The following is a 17,345-nucleotide window of genomic DNA, read 5'->3' on the forward strand; positions in this document are numbered from 1 at the left end:
ATCACGTGAACATTTTGAGGCAAAAAACAGTTGAATTACTTTAATCAACCTTGCATCATATGTATCACTTTGCACATACTCTAAATCAATATATAAATGAATGTGTTTTTTTGCTATAGTTTGTGTAGAGGTTCTTATGTTATATATCTGAGCCGCCTTGTCCTGCGAACAGCGGTTGTTGCCTGGAATCCAAGATGGCGCAGTTCTTAGGTACCGTTATCGGTACAAAAATGGACAAAACAGCAAAGATCCTTGTTACTAGAATGGTGCTTCACCCAACTCTTAAAAAGGTAAGAGGCTCATGCAATAATAGCGATAGATCACGCGGATTTGATGCACAAAAGTCACATTCTCGATCTAGGCTAATCATTACGTGGCTCTTTCCAAACTATTTGGCACGGCTATACGCTGTTACGATAAAGTATTGGTTTTGCTATCTTTCGTTATGTCATGCGTTGTGCATCGTTTTTTTTGTTTTATTAAGTTTGTATGATATTCAGATTTAATGTTGATATCTTTTAGTACTGGAACAAGAGAAAAGTATATTTCGCACACGATGAAGACAACAAATGCACACGAGGCGACGTTGTCAGAATAAAGGAGTGTCGTCCGTTGAGTAAGATGAAGAAATTTAATGTTGAAGAGATAGTAGAAAAAGCACAACAAGTGGTGGATGCCGACACAGGGGAAACGCACCTTCAGGACAATAGAGAATGAAAAAATGCTAGTCTGCAACTTGATGGACAAAGGTGGTAAAAGTTTTCTTCCGGGTACAAATACAAGAAAACAGTCAAAGTGAGCCTGGATGCAACATACGTCAAGACTTTAATGCTATACAGGGATAACGGGACAAGTGTTAATAATACAAAACAACAGGGACAGCAATTAACAAAAGCCTGGGTCATCAAAGGAGCACAATTTTACCTGCAATTCTCAGTGGATCCTAACAACATATCAGGTGGATTAGCCACAATAACACAAACACTTATGGTATTCTTCAGCCAAACTTGTCTCTCGATATAATGATGGATCATTGAATAAACTGTGAACCAAGGCAAATCATGTACCCTAAAGCACAAAGCCTTGATTAAACAAAGATGAAAGTCATAAAGTTCCAATACAGGGTTGCATTCAAACAGTCTTTGATATGATTAGAATGGTTTGATTCTTTTAGGTCATGGTGCAATACTTTTCGGGCTTGCACAGCTAACATGTACATTGAGATAATTATTTTAAGGATAAACATTAAATTGAGTTATAAGGTTTTAAAGTAAAAATTTCACTCCAGGATTCATCACTGAATCAATAGGCCATTCCAGCTATAAGCTTGCACTAGCATTACAAAAAACCCTACCTCAACTACCAGATTTCAGGGTGTGACTTTTAAAGATTGCATCAAATGAAGCTCAGGCTGCATAAAGGTAGTTGAGGTAGGTTTCCATGTCGAGTGAGCACGCATGTGGATATATATATATTTTATCAAGGTTTAAGGAAGGTGTTTTGTTTTCATGATATGTGTAGGTTTGTACAATTTTCTTTGGTTCATTGGAACATCCCCACTATACAGGTCAGTGAATGTTATAAGATTAATATGCATTCTTCTTAGATAACGATTCACATTTGCCCATCTTTTTATTATTATTTTTTTCTGTTAACATTTCCAGACTTTGTCTTCAATGACAATATAAAAAAGGTAATATGTACAATCAAGTAATCTATTTACATTTTAAATATACATAAATATTTTATTACTTAATTAATCAACCAGCCTTTTTGAAGTTCTACTGTATTTCATATATGTGGGAAGCTTGTAGTAAACCTGGAGATTGAGATATTGCATGACATTGGCCAGTATGGATTACATGACATAATCTGGAGATTGCATGACATTGGCCAGTATGGAATTCATGACATAATCTGGAGATTGCATGACATTGGCCAGTATGGATCAGCCTATTGAACTACCCTTAGGCAGGAGGAAGACAGCATTTGTCTATCAACACATGTGGAGACACAGTATGTCAGTATGCCAGTATGTCAGTTTTTTTTTTCATTCCTGTTTTTACTGTATATCATAGTCTGAGAAAAATTTCACAATGTCATTTTCTTAAAAAAGTAAGATTCTGATGACAGCTTGTCAGAAACCTTAGATGGGTAACCACTCCTGGACTGGTATGTCCAGTACAATGTCCATGCCTGGTGTACATCTAAAAAAAATAATGAGAGAGTTAACAACAATAACAACAAAAACAAAAGTTTAATGGAGCTCAAATGCAATATCAGAGCTGGAGCAGGCCTCTAAAAATTAGGAGGGGGGTCAATATACAGAAACATTAATAAGATGATGTGCTACCACCCTGAATATAAATAATAATAAAAGAAGGTTGAGCTCAAATACAATTTCAGAGCCGGAGCATGCCTTTAAAAATTAGGAGGGGGTGTCAATATACAGAAACATTTATAAGATACAGTGTGTGACCCTGTATATAATGGGGGAACTAGAAAGACTCACTTTTCCCTCTGTGAGAAGACCCCTGGGAACATTTGTGCCTTGGTATCCAATTCGGGGCTCTCCAGCAACTGAGAGATCTCATTCTCCATCTCCTCATTGTGTTTTTCAACAAGTTCAACTTCTTTCTTATGGATTTCAATTTCCTAAGCAAATTTGAAATACTGTTAGGACAAGAGAATTTGTAGACGGTGACACCACATCATTGTGATCCTGAACAAGGCTATAAAATCAGATACACATCCTTATAGACTATATAGACTTTAACCCCTTGACCCTCATTAAAATCAGATAACCTCCCCTCCCCCTATTTTGAGGTTAAGAGTCAAAGTGAAAAAATGCTATACCTAGTCATCTCTGTACCTAATCGAAACTTCCCAAGAGTGCTTTGCGGGCCCATCTCTAATTGCTTGTCACTGTGCTAGTTGTAGCAAAAGTTGATGGTTGCTTGTATTTTTCATAAAAAAAATATAGCTTTTAGCATATTAGGAGAGTACCATATGTAGGACATTATTAAGTCTATTGGCAGCAAAATGGTTTCAGAAGCTATCAAGGAATTTTTGGGTTGCTGTCACTTCTTACAGCCAGTACAGGACAGTTGAGGGGTCAATGGATAAAAATGATGAATGAGGGTCAACTTCCACCTCCCGGGGAGGTGGTACTCTGATATCAAATGGACAGGGATCATCATCGGGATTTTTTTAAACAACCCTAAAAGATATTAAAGTGGGCGTGGTCTGGTTATATATTTCAACCCTAAAAGATATTAAAGTGGGCGTGGTCTGGTTATATATTTCAACCCTAAAAGATATTAAAGTGGGAGTGGTCTGGTTATATATTTCAACCCTAAAAGATATTAAAGTGGGAGTGGTCTGGTTATATAAGTCAACCCTAAAAGATATTAAAGTGGGCGTGGTCTGGTTATATATTTCAACCCTAAAAGATATTAAAGTGGGCGTGGTCTGGTTATATATTTCAACCCTAAAAGATATTAAAGTGGGAGTGGTCTGGTTATATATTTCAACCCTAAAAGATATTAAAGTGGGAGTGGTCTGGTTATATAAGTCAACCCTAAAAGATATTAAAGTGGGCGTGGTTAGGCATGAATTTACCCCCTAAAAGACTCTTAAACAAACGTAAATGGAGACCTGTATTTTTGCTGAATAAGTATTGTAAGATATCCAAATACACTCCTTAAAATGTACTACCTTCTTCATTATCATGTTTTGTAATGCCATATCTTGGATGTTCTTATTCATTGATTGAATGGTTTCCTGAAAAGCAATTTTAAAAATAAACAAACAATTATATCATTTTTGATAATATATAGATTTCTAAAAACAAACAATAAGTTGAAAATTGGAGGCTAGCTAAACAACTAGTCAATTTACCATAACTGTCAACCCAACCTGGACAGAAATCTTGTGAAATCGGGTGAAATACAGTAAATATGTGAAAAAAGAGGTAAATACAGGGGATCATGAACATTCTCACAAAAATAAGGCTTGTGATGGGGTCTAAAATCTTGTGACACCCGCCTAAAGTAGTTGACAGCTATGATTTGAATTTCTATTCTCTTCTAAGCAACACATCAAGCCAAAGAAAGAGAGACTAGATACTGAAGCAAAAAAGAGACAAGCTTCTAAAGGATAATAACAAAGCATGAAGATAAAGTATGAGTATGGAAAGAGGATAGTTAGAAATTACCATCTTAGGAGCAAAAGTCTGCAGAGAGGAGAGAAATAAAGAATCTCAAGAATGTGAGACCTGAAAGATGAATAAGGCTCTTAGTAGTAGTAAGAAAGGAAGTAAAAATATGAGAATATGACAAATGATTGGGCAAACAAACAGTCTTCATTACACGGCCAACATTTACACACCAGAGTAAAAAGGAAAGGTGAAAAAGACCAAAGGCAACTTGGCGAAGGATGTAGAGATAGGGTGAGATGAGGCCAGGTAGGGTGTTTAGGAGAGAGCTAGTCCAAGTAGGCGACAGGGATAGAATAAAGACATAATGGGCCTCATGCAACAAAATTTTAATACATTTCTGTTAAAATGTTTGGGCTTAAAGGAGGGTAGTTCCCTTGAATGTTTCTTACTTGTAGTACTAATGTGTATGGCATAGATTACCTCTGTAATGTTTGCTTTAATAGTGTCCTTGGCGATTCTACGCCCTTCACTGAACTTGCTGGTTTCCGTGTCAATGACAGCTTGTAGTTCCTCTAGTTCTTCCTGTCAGTAAAATGTATTAAAAGCTGAAAAAACTCAAGGAAGACTGCTAGATAACATCAAAAGTAAATAATTAATTTTAGATTAGCAACTAATGTACCTTGAATGCTGTGTTTAATATCTCCTTCTTGCGTTTCAGCTTTGCTATCATCAGTGCCTTGACAGGGTACTCTTTGTCCTAAAACCAAACAAGTTAGAGTTAGTATCAGTCATGGAACACAAGTTCTGACCATGACAATTATGCAAGCAGACTTCTGAACAAACTTCTTGTACATTGAGGGCAACACTTGACGCACTGCCTTTCTAGTTTCTTATTTTGTCTTTCTTATTCAATTCATGTTCTAAGCATTCACATACTGTCACAACTGCCATTTTATGTACCTTATAGTTAAGTAATACTTTGACTTCCTCTAGCTTTTTCTGTACTTTTGCATCCAGTAGATTCAGTTGGTACTGCAACTCTAAAGAGAAGCCAAGAAAAGTTTATAAATCATATTGTATGACTCTCATATTGAGTATTAGCAAACTAATGATAAAAACGCATGGTAATAATGTGTTTTAGAGATAATGGAAGCTATTATTACAATCATGGTTATGATGATGGTGATGGTGATGATGATGATAAGAATGATGATGGTTGGTGATGTTGATGCTGAGGTTATTTATGAAAGCAGATATGAACCAACCCTGATTATGATGCAATTATAATAATATGATAATATATACCATGATGATGATGATGATGGCAGTAGCTATGACAATGATGATAGTGGTGGTGAGCTAGTTGTAATCATGATAGTGAAGATTATTTGTTAATTCACATGGCTATGTGCACGATGTTGATACTCAACGGCGGAGTGACCCTACTTGAATAAATTAACGTATATTTTGCCGAATGTTGCTCTTTACTATGAAATAATTAGCTCCAAGGGTGTTATAATGTTTAATGTTTACAAAGAAAAAGATTTGAGCTTGAACATATTCAAAGCAAGAGTAAGAAATCGCATTTTGTCGGCCTAATTGTGATAATGACGTGAAAATGGCGTAACATTTGCAAAGTGTCGAAACAAACCAGCGTGATAATTTTTTTCTCGCTCCGCTTCATCGAGAATCCTACATGTTTCTAAAATCAACATTAGTTGCTCTTTCCATTGCTGTGTTACCCATTGATGTAGGATGATTGATAAGGGAGCAATTGAACGATAAATGCGTAACGACCACATGTCCCCCCGCGAGAGCACTCAAAGTTTGGATATCAATATCCTCTATATTAAAACTTGTTAACGTCAATACTTACCAACTCAAGGATTCAACATGAGATGATACATCCAAATCCACTTAAATTTCGTTCTTAAAGCAACAATTTATGTATATAATATGCAACATTTTCGGGTGAGAACGCTTTTTCTTTTATGACACAGTGTTTTACCCGGTCGAACTCAGTTTCGAATGATTTAAGCGCACAAAGTAACACGAATTAAGCCCTATTCTACAAGTTTCCATGTTCAAGCGCATAAGAGACAGGGAAAGTTGAACGCTTCAATAATATTTACACCTGGTCTGATACCGCATCTTACCCGGTCAAACTTAGTTTTGAATAATCTAAGCGCACTAACTAACACTGATCCGTAGGAAAAAAGAACAATCCGTATTCCGGCACAGGGGTAGCAGTTGAAAGTAGCATACGACTTGTGGTACTAATCTTCCAATAAATAATATACTTTTCGTTTATAGTACAGAAACTGTAAGGTTGAATGTAAATTGAAGTATCAGGGATTTATCTGTTAGCAAATTTGTAAAGCATCGCTGGAACGTGTTTCGGCTTTTCTGAACTCTGAGAACATAGTTTTAATTTCCTTTTTTAGCTTATATATATAAGCACGTTACTGTATCCTTGATTTCTCACTTTCAACATGCTTTTTGACAGCTTATTGTCAAATAATAAATAGAAAAACATTTCAGGCTGCATTATGTTATCTCTCTAAAAGCCACCAAAGTTTTATCGCACACCTTTGGTATGTGAGCGCTTCCTTAGCTATCAATAAACATGCAAATTTTTTTATATCCCGGGTATTCTAAAGTTTAGCCGAAACGGTTTTTAGATAATAACATAGGAAGTTCTTTCTTTTGTGTGTCTTCACAAGCTCACTGTAATGGGAGATGTCAACAGCCAATTAACCTACTGTTGTTTAGACAGTTGTTTCGCTAAATAAAGAGTCAGAAGTTCGAGACTCTTGAGTCAGTAACATGTTCGAGGCTCTTGGCTTTTGCAAGATAATCGTAATCGTCTATAATTAATCTAAAACTCCTGCAACCGTTTTGACAGTGAGTAAATGCGCGTTTCACGATCAAACTTGTAGAAGCTATTGTACTATTTTTCTTGATGGCAAAACTTATAGTTGTGTTCTCGAGCTCTCGTGATTCTTCTTGTCCTCTATTTAATTAATATCGAGACATGGTTGGATCGTATGCTAGCCTGAGTTAACTTAACATCAACATCATTCGAAACACACGATTTAGACGGCCGGACCGTGCAAGGTCTTGTTTAGAGCTTACACGCACCGGGTTTTTATGAATGGTTGGACTGTGCAAGGTTTAGTTTAAGAGCTTTGAAAGAAGTGTGCAAGCACCGGGCTATTCAAATTATCGAACCGTGCACGGTTTTGATTAAGGCTTGGAAGAAGCGTGTATGCATCTAAAACCAACCGTGCACAGTACTTCAGTTGGAATACGAGAACCGTGCTCGGATCGGGTACCCGCTTCAAACCAGGCCCATAGTGCGCTTCAATACACATGTTACACGGTTGGGTACCAACATCGTGCACGTAGCCACCTGCTATATCTTTGTCAACTTTTAGCTTTGCACTTGATAGCTGTTTTCTTGCATTAACTAAATCATCCTCAAACGTCTTGTTGAGGGTTGAAAGGGCACCCTGGGAAAGGAGATGAAGAAGCAATTACTACAACAAAGCTCTATGACAAATATCAAGAAATACATGCCCTGGGTGAAATTCTTCAGGGTCAAAGTAATAAAGATATTGTCAGGAAATTTAAAAAAAATACCCCTAAAAATACCTGCACGCCAAAATATGTCTAAAATAAAGTGTTTTGTTTAGAAGTCGGAAGCATTTAATAATGGAGCAAACCCAAAATACCATTTCTAATAGAAAACTTCCAGTTGTTTCAAGCAGCCGGCACCCTTCAAGTTATATTTTTAGTACGGAAATTCATATATATATTAATTCATATTTAAAAGCCCATACCCTAAATCTGTCATACTTCTTGAGTAACTCCTTTACGTCATTGTGCTGGAAAATCATAGAAGAAACAATTAGTCATTGCTTTATTGGTAGTCTATTGGTATAGCACAATTCAGCAGATTTTCTTATTAGCATGTAGATACATTAAAGGTTCAGTACCTACCACATATTGCTCTGAGCCTTCAATCTGAGATTTCAGATCAATATTATCCTTAAGTCTGTGTATTTATTTAATTAATTAAAGAAAACTGGGTTGATATAGGTAACAAAATAATACCTTTCATCCCCACTGATCATTTTTCTTACATCATTCATTCCTCATATGTAATAATAGCTTCGTATTAGCTATTCCGATATTCTTGTTGGCTATTTCGATAATTGCAATTGAGATATTTTTTATCTAGGTGGTAAGTACTTATATGTCATAGCTTTTTTATGTCACTTAGGTTTGGATACAGCTCTTTCTTGCGTTGTTGATAATCCTCGATTGATCTTTCCCTTGTTTTTATTTGCACCTGGAAAAATAGTGAAATAAGTAATTGTAAGGTCTCTAATCTCAATAAACACGGACAGCCATTAAATATCAGGTCTAGCCTCACCTCTAATATAGATATTAACTTGAGATGTCGTTTGAATGCGCCATCGTCCACTGGTGGCGGTTTTTTCGTCCAAGGATGCGCGCATACCGAAGAGCAGTTGGTCCGTTGCGTCGCCGCACTGTACGGCCTTTCTCCCACTGTTATTCCCCCAGCTCGCGACCCAGGTGTGCGACTAAGAGCTGATACAGTATTCCATCCGGAAATTGGCCGGCTCGGAGTCCGTTTTTGTACAGGAGTCTCTCTAGAGGGCAATAAAGGACGGTTTCTAGGGAGACTTGTCCGTTGCCAGGGCTTATAATCGCCAAACCCAACAGCAATTTTTCCCTCTAAGCTCTTCAAAAGTGGATCATTTGAGAATATTTCCTTGGTATAAAGTCTCTGCGTCGCCTGTTTGCCCCATCCTTTTTGTCCCACACCGGTTGAGTCCGGAGTGATAGAGGCTTTTTTCGGTGTTGATGAAATGGATGCTCGGCTCGACGCCATTTTGGACCGACAAAAACAGTACCCATGATGCTCTACAATGAGGAAGACCACAGGCAACCACAAAAAGTCATTGTTTTATCACTTTTATTTTTTCTTGAGTACAATTCTAATTTTCGTTTTCCAACCATAGATTTATAAAACATGATCAGCCAGTCTGCTTAGAAAGCTTTTTATTTTATTTTATTTTATTTTATTTATCTTGGTTCGATTAAAATCAAATGCGCGGCTACTTAGCTCTAGATTGCATGAGCCCACGAAATTGACCGCTAATATATGATCGAGTTGTTACGTAAAGGAAAAAAAGCGACCAGAAAACGTGAATTTACGCAGAAGGGGACAGAGCAGCGTTTGACGGATATGATACGGTCAATTTGCCTGGGAAGGCAGGTAAGTATTTGCAATCTTTCTATTTGTGTTTTATTTGTAGTCGCACACGTGCCATCAACATGGTTGTTTGAGACGAAGTAACTTATTTTTGATTAAAGAGCACCCTGGGTACCAGAGGCTTCGAGCTTCGCGGCGACAACGATTTTAGCGAAGCAAACTTTCGCTCAAAACGTTTCACCGCGAAGCTTGGAGCCTCTGATACCCAGGGTAATGAAAGAGCGACATTTCTAGAAATTTCACAACTCGTGTCGTTGTATTTCCTGCCCTTTAGCTGCCTTCTTTTAGAGCTGTAGCAGCCATAGGCCGGAGGTGGGTTCATTTTGATGTCAGCACAAAAGAAGAGAAGAGAGTTGCCGAGACTTTGGCGTCTAAACTTGACGCATCCTGGGTTCAAGTTAGAGATATATCAGGTAGGTACATATGCTTAGTGCACTGGAACCCTGACAAATGAAAGTGGCAAGAAATCAAGCTGAACGATGGGCCTTTAACTCTGCAATCTGCTCATGTATGCCCTGGGGTAGGGGGGGGATAGGGGTGGGGGGGGTATGCACAGACCCCACACCTACTCAACTAAGGGGTCATCAGCTTGTGGTCAGCTTATGCCATGTTTACACTTGAGCGTCAACCTAGGTTCTGTTTGTGCTTTGAACCCTGGTTAGGAGAAATGCATTTACAATTGAAAACCTAACCTTGGTTGATGGGGAGGTGAATAGGGGTATGTAAATCCACCGATCCGCAATATTTTCGGAGCAAATCCGTGGATCCGCACAATTTTTTAGATCCGCATGGTTTGACAGAGAAGCAATAGCATCGATTGAAATTTATTTAAAATCCGAAATTCGACCATCAAAGCATTCAAAATCCGAAATCCGCGCCCAAATTGTCAACAACTCCGTGATCCGCCGTACTTCCAAAATCCGCCAATCTGCTGAAATAATCATCAAAATCCATAATCCGTGAGCATTTCGGGGCCGAATCTGCAAACCTATTCACCCCCCCCCCTTGATCACACAGTTCAAACAGCACCAGCATTATCGATTTGAATTTTGAGGTCGAATTGCTGCTGCAATTATTGTGATTTTTCTGGCCTTTCTTGTTATTCTTGGTGGCTTCTGCTTACAAGATCCACTATAATTCAGGATGATCTTTTAGGGACTGCCTTGCCTGATGTTTTCTCTTATGTTTTTTATTTTCATTGAATTGTTTGCGCTATGGCGTTAGGGATTCGCAGTCCCTTGAATTAAAAACTAGTTTGTTGTAAAGTATCGTGTAAAATGACCAGAAAAATGCGTGGATCTCGAAAACATGTGTTTAATCTCATGACTATTGAGTAAACACTATTTGAGGAATGACTGACACCGGGAAGTGATAGCTGACAAAAACAGTTCGATCAGAACTTCAATATGAAGGAAAGCAATAATAACGAATGTGTACTTAAAAATGCAACCCTTAATCCTGAACAAGCAGCTGTAATCAATGCTTTGTTAGAAGCACAAGATATCTTGGAGTTGTTTCCACTGGCTTTGTTAGCGCAAAGGAGAAATCTTTGTGAGGCGGGCGTGGGTTGGGGAATTAATGTCAAAAACAAACTTTGCCATCTTGTTTACAATTTAAATGCCTTACCTCAGTTTCACATCTTCCCAGATATATTTGCGAGGCGGGCAAAAAACTAAGTTCACAAACAAACTTTGTCATCTTATTTGTAATTTTGAGGCCTGACTAATTACGCTTTGTAAAGAGTTAAAGTAAGAAGTTAGGAAGGTGAATAAAAGAATATTTAGAGCCACTCTCCTACACTCCCCTCCCTCCCTCCAGGTTTTTTTGTTTTTAAGTATAAAGCTAGCCCAGGGGGGGGGATTTCAAGAAAAACTGATGGGGGTGCTTGACAGCAAAATGGGATAGCACTAAGGGCATGGTCAACAACAATGCTTACCCCTAAGAGATAGCACATTGAGTGTGGTCAGTCAAAGGAGTTTTTAACGCTAAGAAATTCCCGTTTTTATTGGCTGACGGATCCTGTATTATGTTACCTAAGAAAAAGTCAAAAGTGTTAACCGATCAGTTGACCTGTGGTTTATTGTAAAATTAGTTTCGAGCCATTGGACCACCATTTAGCGTGAGACATCCAAAAAGATAGCAGAATGGGAAAAATCCTTCTCTCCGGGTGTGAAAACCCCTGAAAAAAAAAAGCAGAATCGGAAAAATCCTAAAACACCCCCTAAGAGATAGCAGTTGGTGAGAATTTTATACCCTAAAAGACAGGTCAAGCACCCCCCCGTCTACTCTTCTGGAGAGTCCCCCTCTCCTCCCAGTTTTTTAAGGCCTTCAGCCCTAAAAAAATACGGAGAGAAAATGGTCTGTCAAATATTTCAAATTACATTTGAATTAGTAAATAAGATGCATTGCAAGGCACTTTTTTAGTTAAGATAATTGACCACTAAATACGTGAGATTGAAAGGGCATAGCAATCTCGCACCAAACTCATGAATCATTGAGTTAAAGAATGGAATTGGAAAAAAATTGTCACAAGGACTTAAGATTTCAAGAATCACAGCCATCATTTCCCTGATTTCCCAAATCAGGAAGAAATATGGATCTAAACATGTGAATAATCATTCTTACATAAAAACTAGGAAATACTATAATCAAATCAGTCTTTCAGGAAACAGGAGTGGCTGACTTTGCATTGATATTGGTTAAATTAAAATTAAAGGGAAGCAGAAGCTAGAAGATCTCATAAGGGTTAAGTCAAATGTTTTTCTAAACAAATAATAAAATCTTTTCACTATTTGCTATGTATAGACATTATATTTTACTAATTACTAGTAGTTTTGTATTTTTTGTTTCTTCTATTTTTTTATAAATAAATGTATAGGAATTAATCTTATAGTTTTCTTTTTGAGTCTGTCTACCTGTCAGTATAATTTAACAACTCTGAATAACTAGGTGCTCAGACCAATATGACTCTACTGATGTGCTCCCCTCACATGTGATGCTTAAATTGTACATTGTTGGTGATGCCTTTGGTTTTCCAATTCTAGGAGGCTGTGGTGCAATGTATGAAGTATCTGTGGAAGCTGAAGATTTCAGAGGAAAACGAATGGTCCAACAGCACAAAATTGTTAACCAGGTAAAGTTGACACAAGTTGTCTTCATTTGATTTGTTTTTAAGTTATTACTATCATCATCTATTATTTTTTTTACTTCTTCTTTGGATATTGCATCATTTACATATTGCTGAGTGGTTAAAGTTCAAGATATGTTTTTTGTTGTTGAAGGCTCTCTCAGAAGAGGTGAAAGCAATGCATGGCCTTAGAATAAGTACTAACATTCCGGGGGAAAAGAGAAATTACATTTCAAGCTGATATATACATATATATATATAGTATGTTGATAGTGTACATTGAAATGAAATTCTATTAGAATCTACAGATTTCATTTATGTTTTTTATACTTAATTGCGGTATTGTGTCACCTAGAACAGTGCATACTCTAGCCAAGAATATGATTGTATGCTGAGGGTATTGTTATAGATAGACTTCAGTCATCTAAAAGTAAAGTGTACATTGAGGACAAGTATGGCTGTGAATTTAGCTATTTGACCAAATAAGAGGGAAGTTTTTATGCTACAAACAAAATTTAAATGTAACTGTTTTTTTGTAAAATTTGTGAAATAAATGAAAATTTCTGTTATTCAGTTGCACATATCGACCACAGGTCGGATGTTTACACACATTAATGTCTCTGTTCCCTACTAAATCCAGGAGTAAAACTGATAAAATGCACACTTGTTTTCCGCAAGGCATAACCATTGTGCATTATTGTGTGCTGTTAAATTTAAGTTTCCATTGTGTGTAAGTATGGGTGTGTTCTTTTGGTTCACAGCTAATTGCACAAATATGTGTGTACTTTTGGTGTACAACCAAATGTACAAGTTTGTTTGTGTAAGTATAAAAATGTACTTGTGCGCAGTTTGGGTGTATTCTTGTGCGTAGTTAAATCATACCTGTCAACCTTCTCTCAAGGCTTGAGATTTTTTTGGGGAGGGCTGGGGTATATTCATTTTTTTGGGGGGGGGGTGGGTATAACCTTGAAGGTTTTTGCCGTATAGAAATCTATTGTGAACAAATCTCACAAGGGTGTTAGATAAATTGCACTACACAAGGACATTGTTTTAAATATTTTAATAGAAAATAGGCAAAATGACAATTTTCTAGAGAATATTTTTTGGGGAAGTGATAAAAATCTCTAAAAAGCGGGAGATTTGGTGCTTAAGGCGGGAGGAGTCCAAAATCTTGAGACTCCGGCCTAATGCGGGAGAGTTGACAGGTAAAATGCACAAGTGTCAGTGCAACTCTGTACATAATAAAGTGCATGCATCATGCGTAGTAGGTTCTATTTCATACCATTGCTAGGCCTCATCAGTTAATATATAAATATATATTTTTTTTTCCCTACACTTGTATAACCGACTCAACTTCATGCAGGAAAGTTCTTGCTTGGAACTCCTGGAACTAGTGTGCTAGTTTTTGTTGCTTGATGAGCTATTCTCTTGTCTATATAAGAAATAATAAAAACCTTCTTCTTTGACTTTGATATGTATTATCTTGATTATAATATTACTCTGTAGCCTTGAGGTGAAAAAATAGGCCAGCACAATTGTACATGTAGCTAAGTCAAGAACTATGTACAACAATTTTAATAGTTTAAATGGTGCAGTATAGCAAAACAAAATTAGAATGTTATCACTGTAATTTCAAGCAATAGTATACACATGGAGTAATACCTGGATGCCATAGTTTAGCTTTTACACATGTTGGTAATAGCCACTACACATCATTTAGCTACGCCCACTTCACATCATTTAGCTACGCCCACTTCACATCATTTAGCCATGCATGCGGCTCGATTTCCAGCTTATTTGTTATCAAACAGTATTCGCCCCATTAATATATTTATATACAAATATGTTTATGTGTTTTATTTATAAACAAATATGTTTTCGCTTGTAGGCAGATGCCTTAATCTTTATGATCATCTGATAAATCATTCTTGATTTGGTTGTTATAAGAGTTATAACTTTGGAGGGCTCATTTTGTAGTCTGGACTGCCAGAGGATACAGACGATCCTGAGCTATCACTATCCTGTCGCTGGATGCTCCTGTGTCTCACAATGGAAGCCCCATCATCACTTGATGTGGGGGCAGCATGACCTACAAGCTGCCGTTGAACAAGTCTGTTGAACAACCCGTCCTTAGCTATCAGATGTGAATAGGTGCCTATCTCAGCAACTTGGCCCTTGTCAATCACGATGATGAGATCTGCCTTCTCTATAGTGCTAAGCCTGTGTGCAATGATCAGTACTGTGTGCCCTTGCAAGTTCTTGTAGATGGCATCCTGCACTAAGTGCTCACTCTCTGCATCCAGAGCACTTGTTGCTTCATCCAGCAGAAGGATTTTGGGGTTTCTTATCAGGGCTCTGGCAATTGCAATGCGCTGCTTCTGACCCCCAGAAAACTGAAGACCCTTTTCTCCTGTCTCTGTGTCATATCCTTTAGGCATGCCACTGACAAAGCTATGAGCGTTTGCTAATCTTGACACATGCTCCACAGTCTCTGGGTTGTCAGCAAGATCTTCAACACCATACGCAATGTTCTTCTTGATGGAACGAGCAAACAGAACAGGCTCTTGTCCTACCAGGGACACCTTGTTGTGTAGGTAATAGTGGTCAAGATCTTTAACAGGTACAGCATCAATAAGGACTTCGCCTCCTGTCGGCTCGTACAGGTGTTCAAGCAAATTAATGCATGTACTCTTTCCTCCTCCACTTGGGCCAACTAAAGCGACAACCTGGCCTGGCTCTACCATGAAAGAAACATTGTCAAGGACAGGGATATCTGGCCTTGTTGGGTAACTGAATGAGACATCTTTAAACTCTATAGCACCCTCACAGCTCAGAGGGATGACTTTGCCATTATTTAGGATGGCTGGCTCACGGTCAATTAACTTGAATACCTTTTCTGCAGCCCCAACAGCCTCCATAAGACCAGTGTAGACATCACCAATTTCCTCCAGAGCATCAGCGAGCTCTAGTTGATAGAGAATGAATGAGACAAGGTTTCCTCCTGTAAGATACCCTTCCAGCACCAGGTGTCCTCCATAGTAAAGGATTATCACTTCCATTGCAAGAAACATGATCTCGGTGCAGCCATTATAACCCCCAATAACAACAGCCTCTTTGATTTGTAGTTTGAATACTTCATTATTCTTTTCCTTGTAGCGATTCAACTCCCCTTGCTCATTAGCAAAGCTGCGTACTGTCTTCATGGATGAGACTACCTCAGCTGCAACTTCGTTTGTTCTTGCTATGGCATCCTGGACGGCAGTCGAAAGCTTCTTATAGTAATTCCCATACACTTCAGACAGAAAGGCAATTAGAGGAAGGCCAATCATAGTCACTACTGACAGTTGCCATGACAACTTGAACATAAAAATACAGACTCCTGCTCCCTTGAAGACATTTCGAAGAAATACATTGACATTCAAAGACACCTGATCACTCATCTTTGTAGTATCTGATGTTAGTCGTGATACAATCTCTCCTGTCTTGGTCTTGTCAAAGAAACTAATATCTTGGTTAACAATAGAGCCAAATAGGAGGTTGTTGATTCGGATATTAAATCTTGAAGCCACATAACGGAATATTGCTCCTCTAAAGCCAGCACAAATCGCTTCACCAAGACAGATCAATCCCATGGTTAAGATAGCCATCTCAAATTTCTTTTTATTCTTTTCAATAGCTATCCCATCAATTACCAAACCAGTATAATATGGGATAAATATCTGTGCTGCGCATGCTGCAACAAGAAAAAAAAATGCTAATGCGACATAACCCATGTCTGGTTTTAGATATGAAAGCAGTTTCCATGACGATGCACTAGTAATAAATTCTTTATTCTTTTCGTTTTTTGCTTCTTGTTCTTCATTAGTGTCCAACAATAGCTCTCGCTCAAATAATTCACCACTTTCTTGGTCAGTAGAAAGGTTAGACAATGGTGCCATTCTTGACAGGATGTACCAGGAACTTGTCAACAGAAAGTTGGCAAAGACACCAAACCCACACAGACTCCAAAACCACACTTTGCTGTCAGAACTCAAATTACACTCGTAACTCATGAGAAATTTCACCACGATGTAAATCACAAGGGATGAAGAGACGTAGAATATAGTTCGTGTTGAAGAAGAAAGTCTTTTGAAGGCTTCTCTACGATTGAAGATAGAGCCAATGATAGCCCCACATACGAGGCAACAACGAAACAAGGACATCAACCATACGTCGACAGTGCTCGAGCAAAACTTGAACTTGCCACTTGCTTCGTCAATGAACCTTGAAAAACCTCCGCCATGAAAAAATAGAGTACTTGAGGTCACGATGTCTAGGAGTAGAGAAACCACGACGAGGCCGAGCTTGAGTAAATTACTGTTAGAACGACCAGAAAGAATCTTTGACTGTGGTATAGTGGAACCGGGATTGGAACTGGCCATGTTGATCCAACAGAATCACTTGAAAATCAGCTTAAATGAAAATAAATTGTCCCCAAATTTTGTCACCGTAAAGCAATAAATATATGTACCATTTCACTGCATGTAGTGCGTGACATGGCTATGGTTTTATAACGTGAAACTGCGCGAACATCATAGAAAACTTGTCTGACATTCTGTTGGTGCAATATCCGATCGAATATCGACTATTGATAGCTTTCTTAATTCGATGAGCTGTCGAATCCCTTATCCCAAATTTTAGATTCAAGTTTAGTCATTAGTAAGCACTACGTACATATTTGATATTTTTGTGAGTGAAAAGTAGTTTTTTTAGTT

At 37.9% G+C, this 17,345-nt stretch overlaps 4 protein-coding genes across 4 annotated transcripts; 2 read left to right on the forward strand and 2 right to left on the reverse strand.

The window, feature by feature from the left end:
- Window positions 1–60: 60 nt before the first annotated feature.
- LOC116601600 (30S ribosomal protein S17) lies at window positions 61–2,080 on the forward strand. The gene is made up of 2 exons (XM_032362537.2): window positions 61–290; window positions 523–2,080. Exons 1-2 carry the CDS (start codon window positions 195–197, stop codon window positions 715–717), a joined length of 291 nt encoding a protein of 96 aa, XP_032218428.1. The 5' UTR covers window positions 61–194; the 3' UTR covers window positions 718–2,080.
- Window positions 1,614–9,110, reverse strand: LOC116601598 (uncharacterized protein C20orf96). Its single transcript, XM_032362535.2, has 11 exons — window positions 8,598–9,110; window positions 8,455–8,513; window positions 8,162–8,216; window positions 8,002–8,046; window positions 7,572–7,671; window positions 5,120–5,199; window positions 4,839–4,916; window positions 4,640–4,741; window positions 3,718–3,783; window positions 2,513–2,655; window positions 1,614–2,207 (listed from the first exon to the last, which is right to left on the reverse strand). The coding sequence occupies exons 1-11, from the start codon at window positions 9,078–9,080 to the stop codon at window positions 2,147–2,149; spliced, it is 1,272 nt and encodes a 423-aa protein (XP_032218426.2). The 5' UTR covers window positions 9,081–9,110; the 3' UTR covers window positions 1,614–2,146.
- Window positions 9,111–9,307: 197 nt separating this feature from the next.
- On the forward strand, window positions 9,308–13,160 carry LOC116601599 (bolA-like protein 3). The gene is made up of 4 exons (XM_032362536.2): window positions 9,308–9,467; window positions 9,739–9,877; window positions 12,509–12,597; window positions 12,746–13,160. Exons 1-4 carry the CDS (start codon window positions 9,354–9,356, stop codon window positions 12,830–12,832), a joined length of 429 nt encoding a protein of 142 aa, XP_032218427.2. The 5' UTR covers window positions 9,308–9,353; the 3' UTR covers window positions 12,833–13,160.
- A 476-nt stretch (window positions 13,161–13,636) lies between these two features.
- Window positions 13,637–17,207, reverse strand: LOC5518066 (ABC-type oligopeptide transporter ABCB9). Its single transcript, XM_001637939.3, has one exon. The coding sequence runs from the start codon at window positions 17,010–17,012 to the stop codon at window positions 14,541–14,543; it is 2,472 nt and encodes an 823-aa protein (XP_001637989.3). The 5' UTR covers window positions 17,013–17,207; the 3' UTR covers window positions 13,637–14,540.
- Between the last annotated feature and the right edge of the window lie 138 nt (window positions 17,208–17,345).

This window comes from Nematostella vectensis, chromosome 13, assembly GCF_932526225.1.
Source record: "Nematostella vectensis chromosome 13, jaNemVect1.1, whole genome shotgun sequence".
Lineage (NCBI taxonomy): Eukaryota > Metazoa > Cnidaria > Anthozoa > Actiniaria > Edwardsiidae > Nematostella > Nematostella vectensis.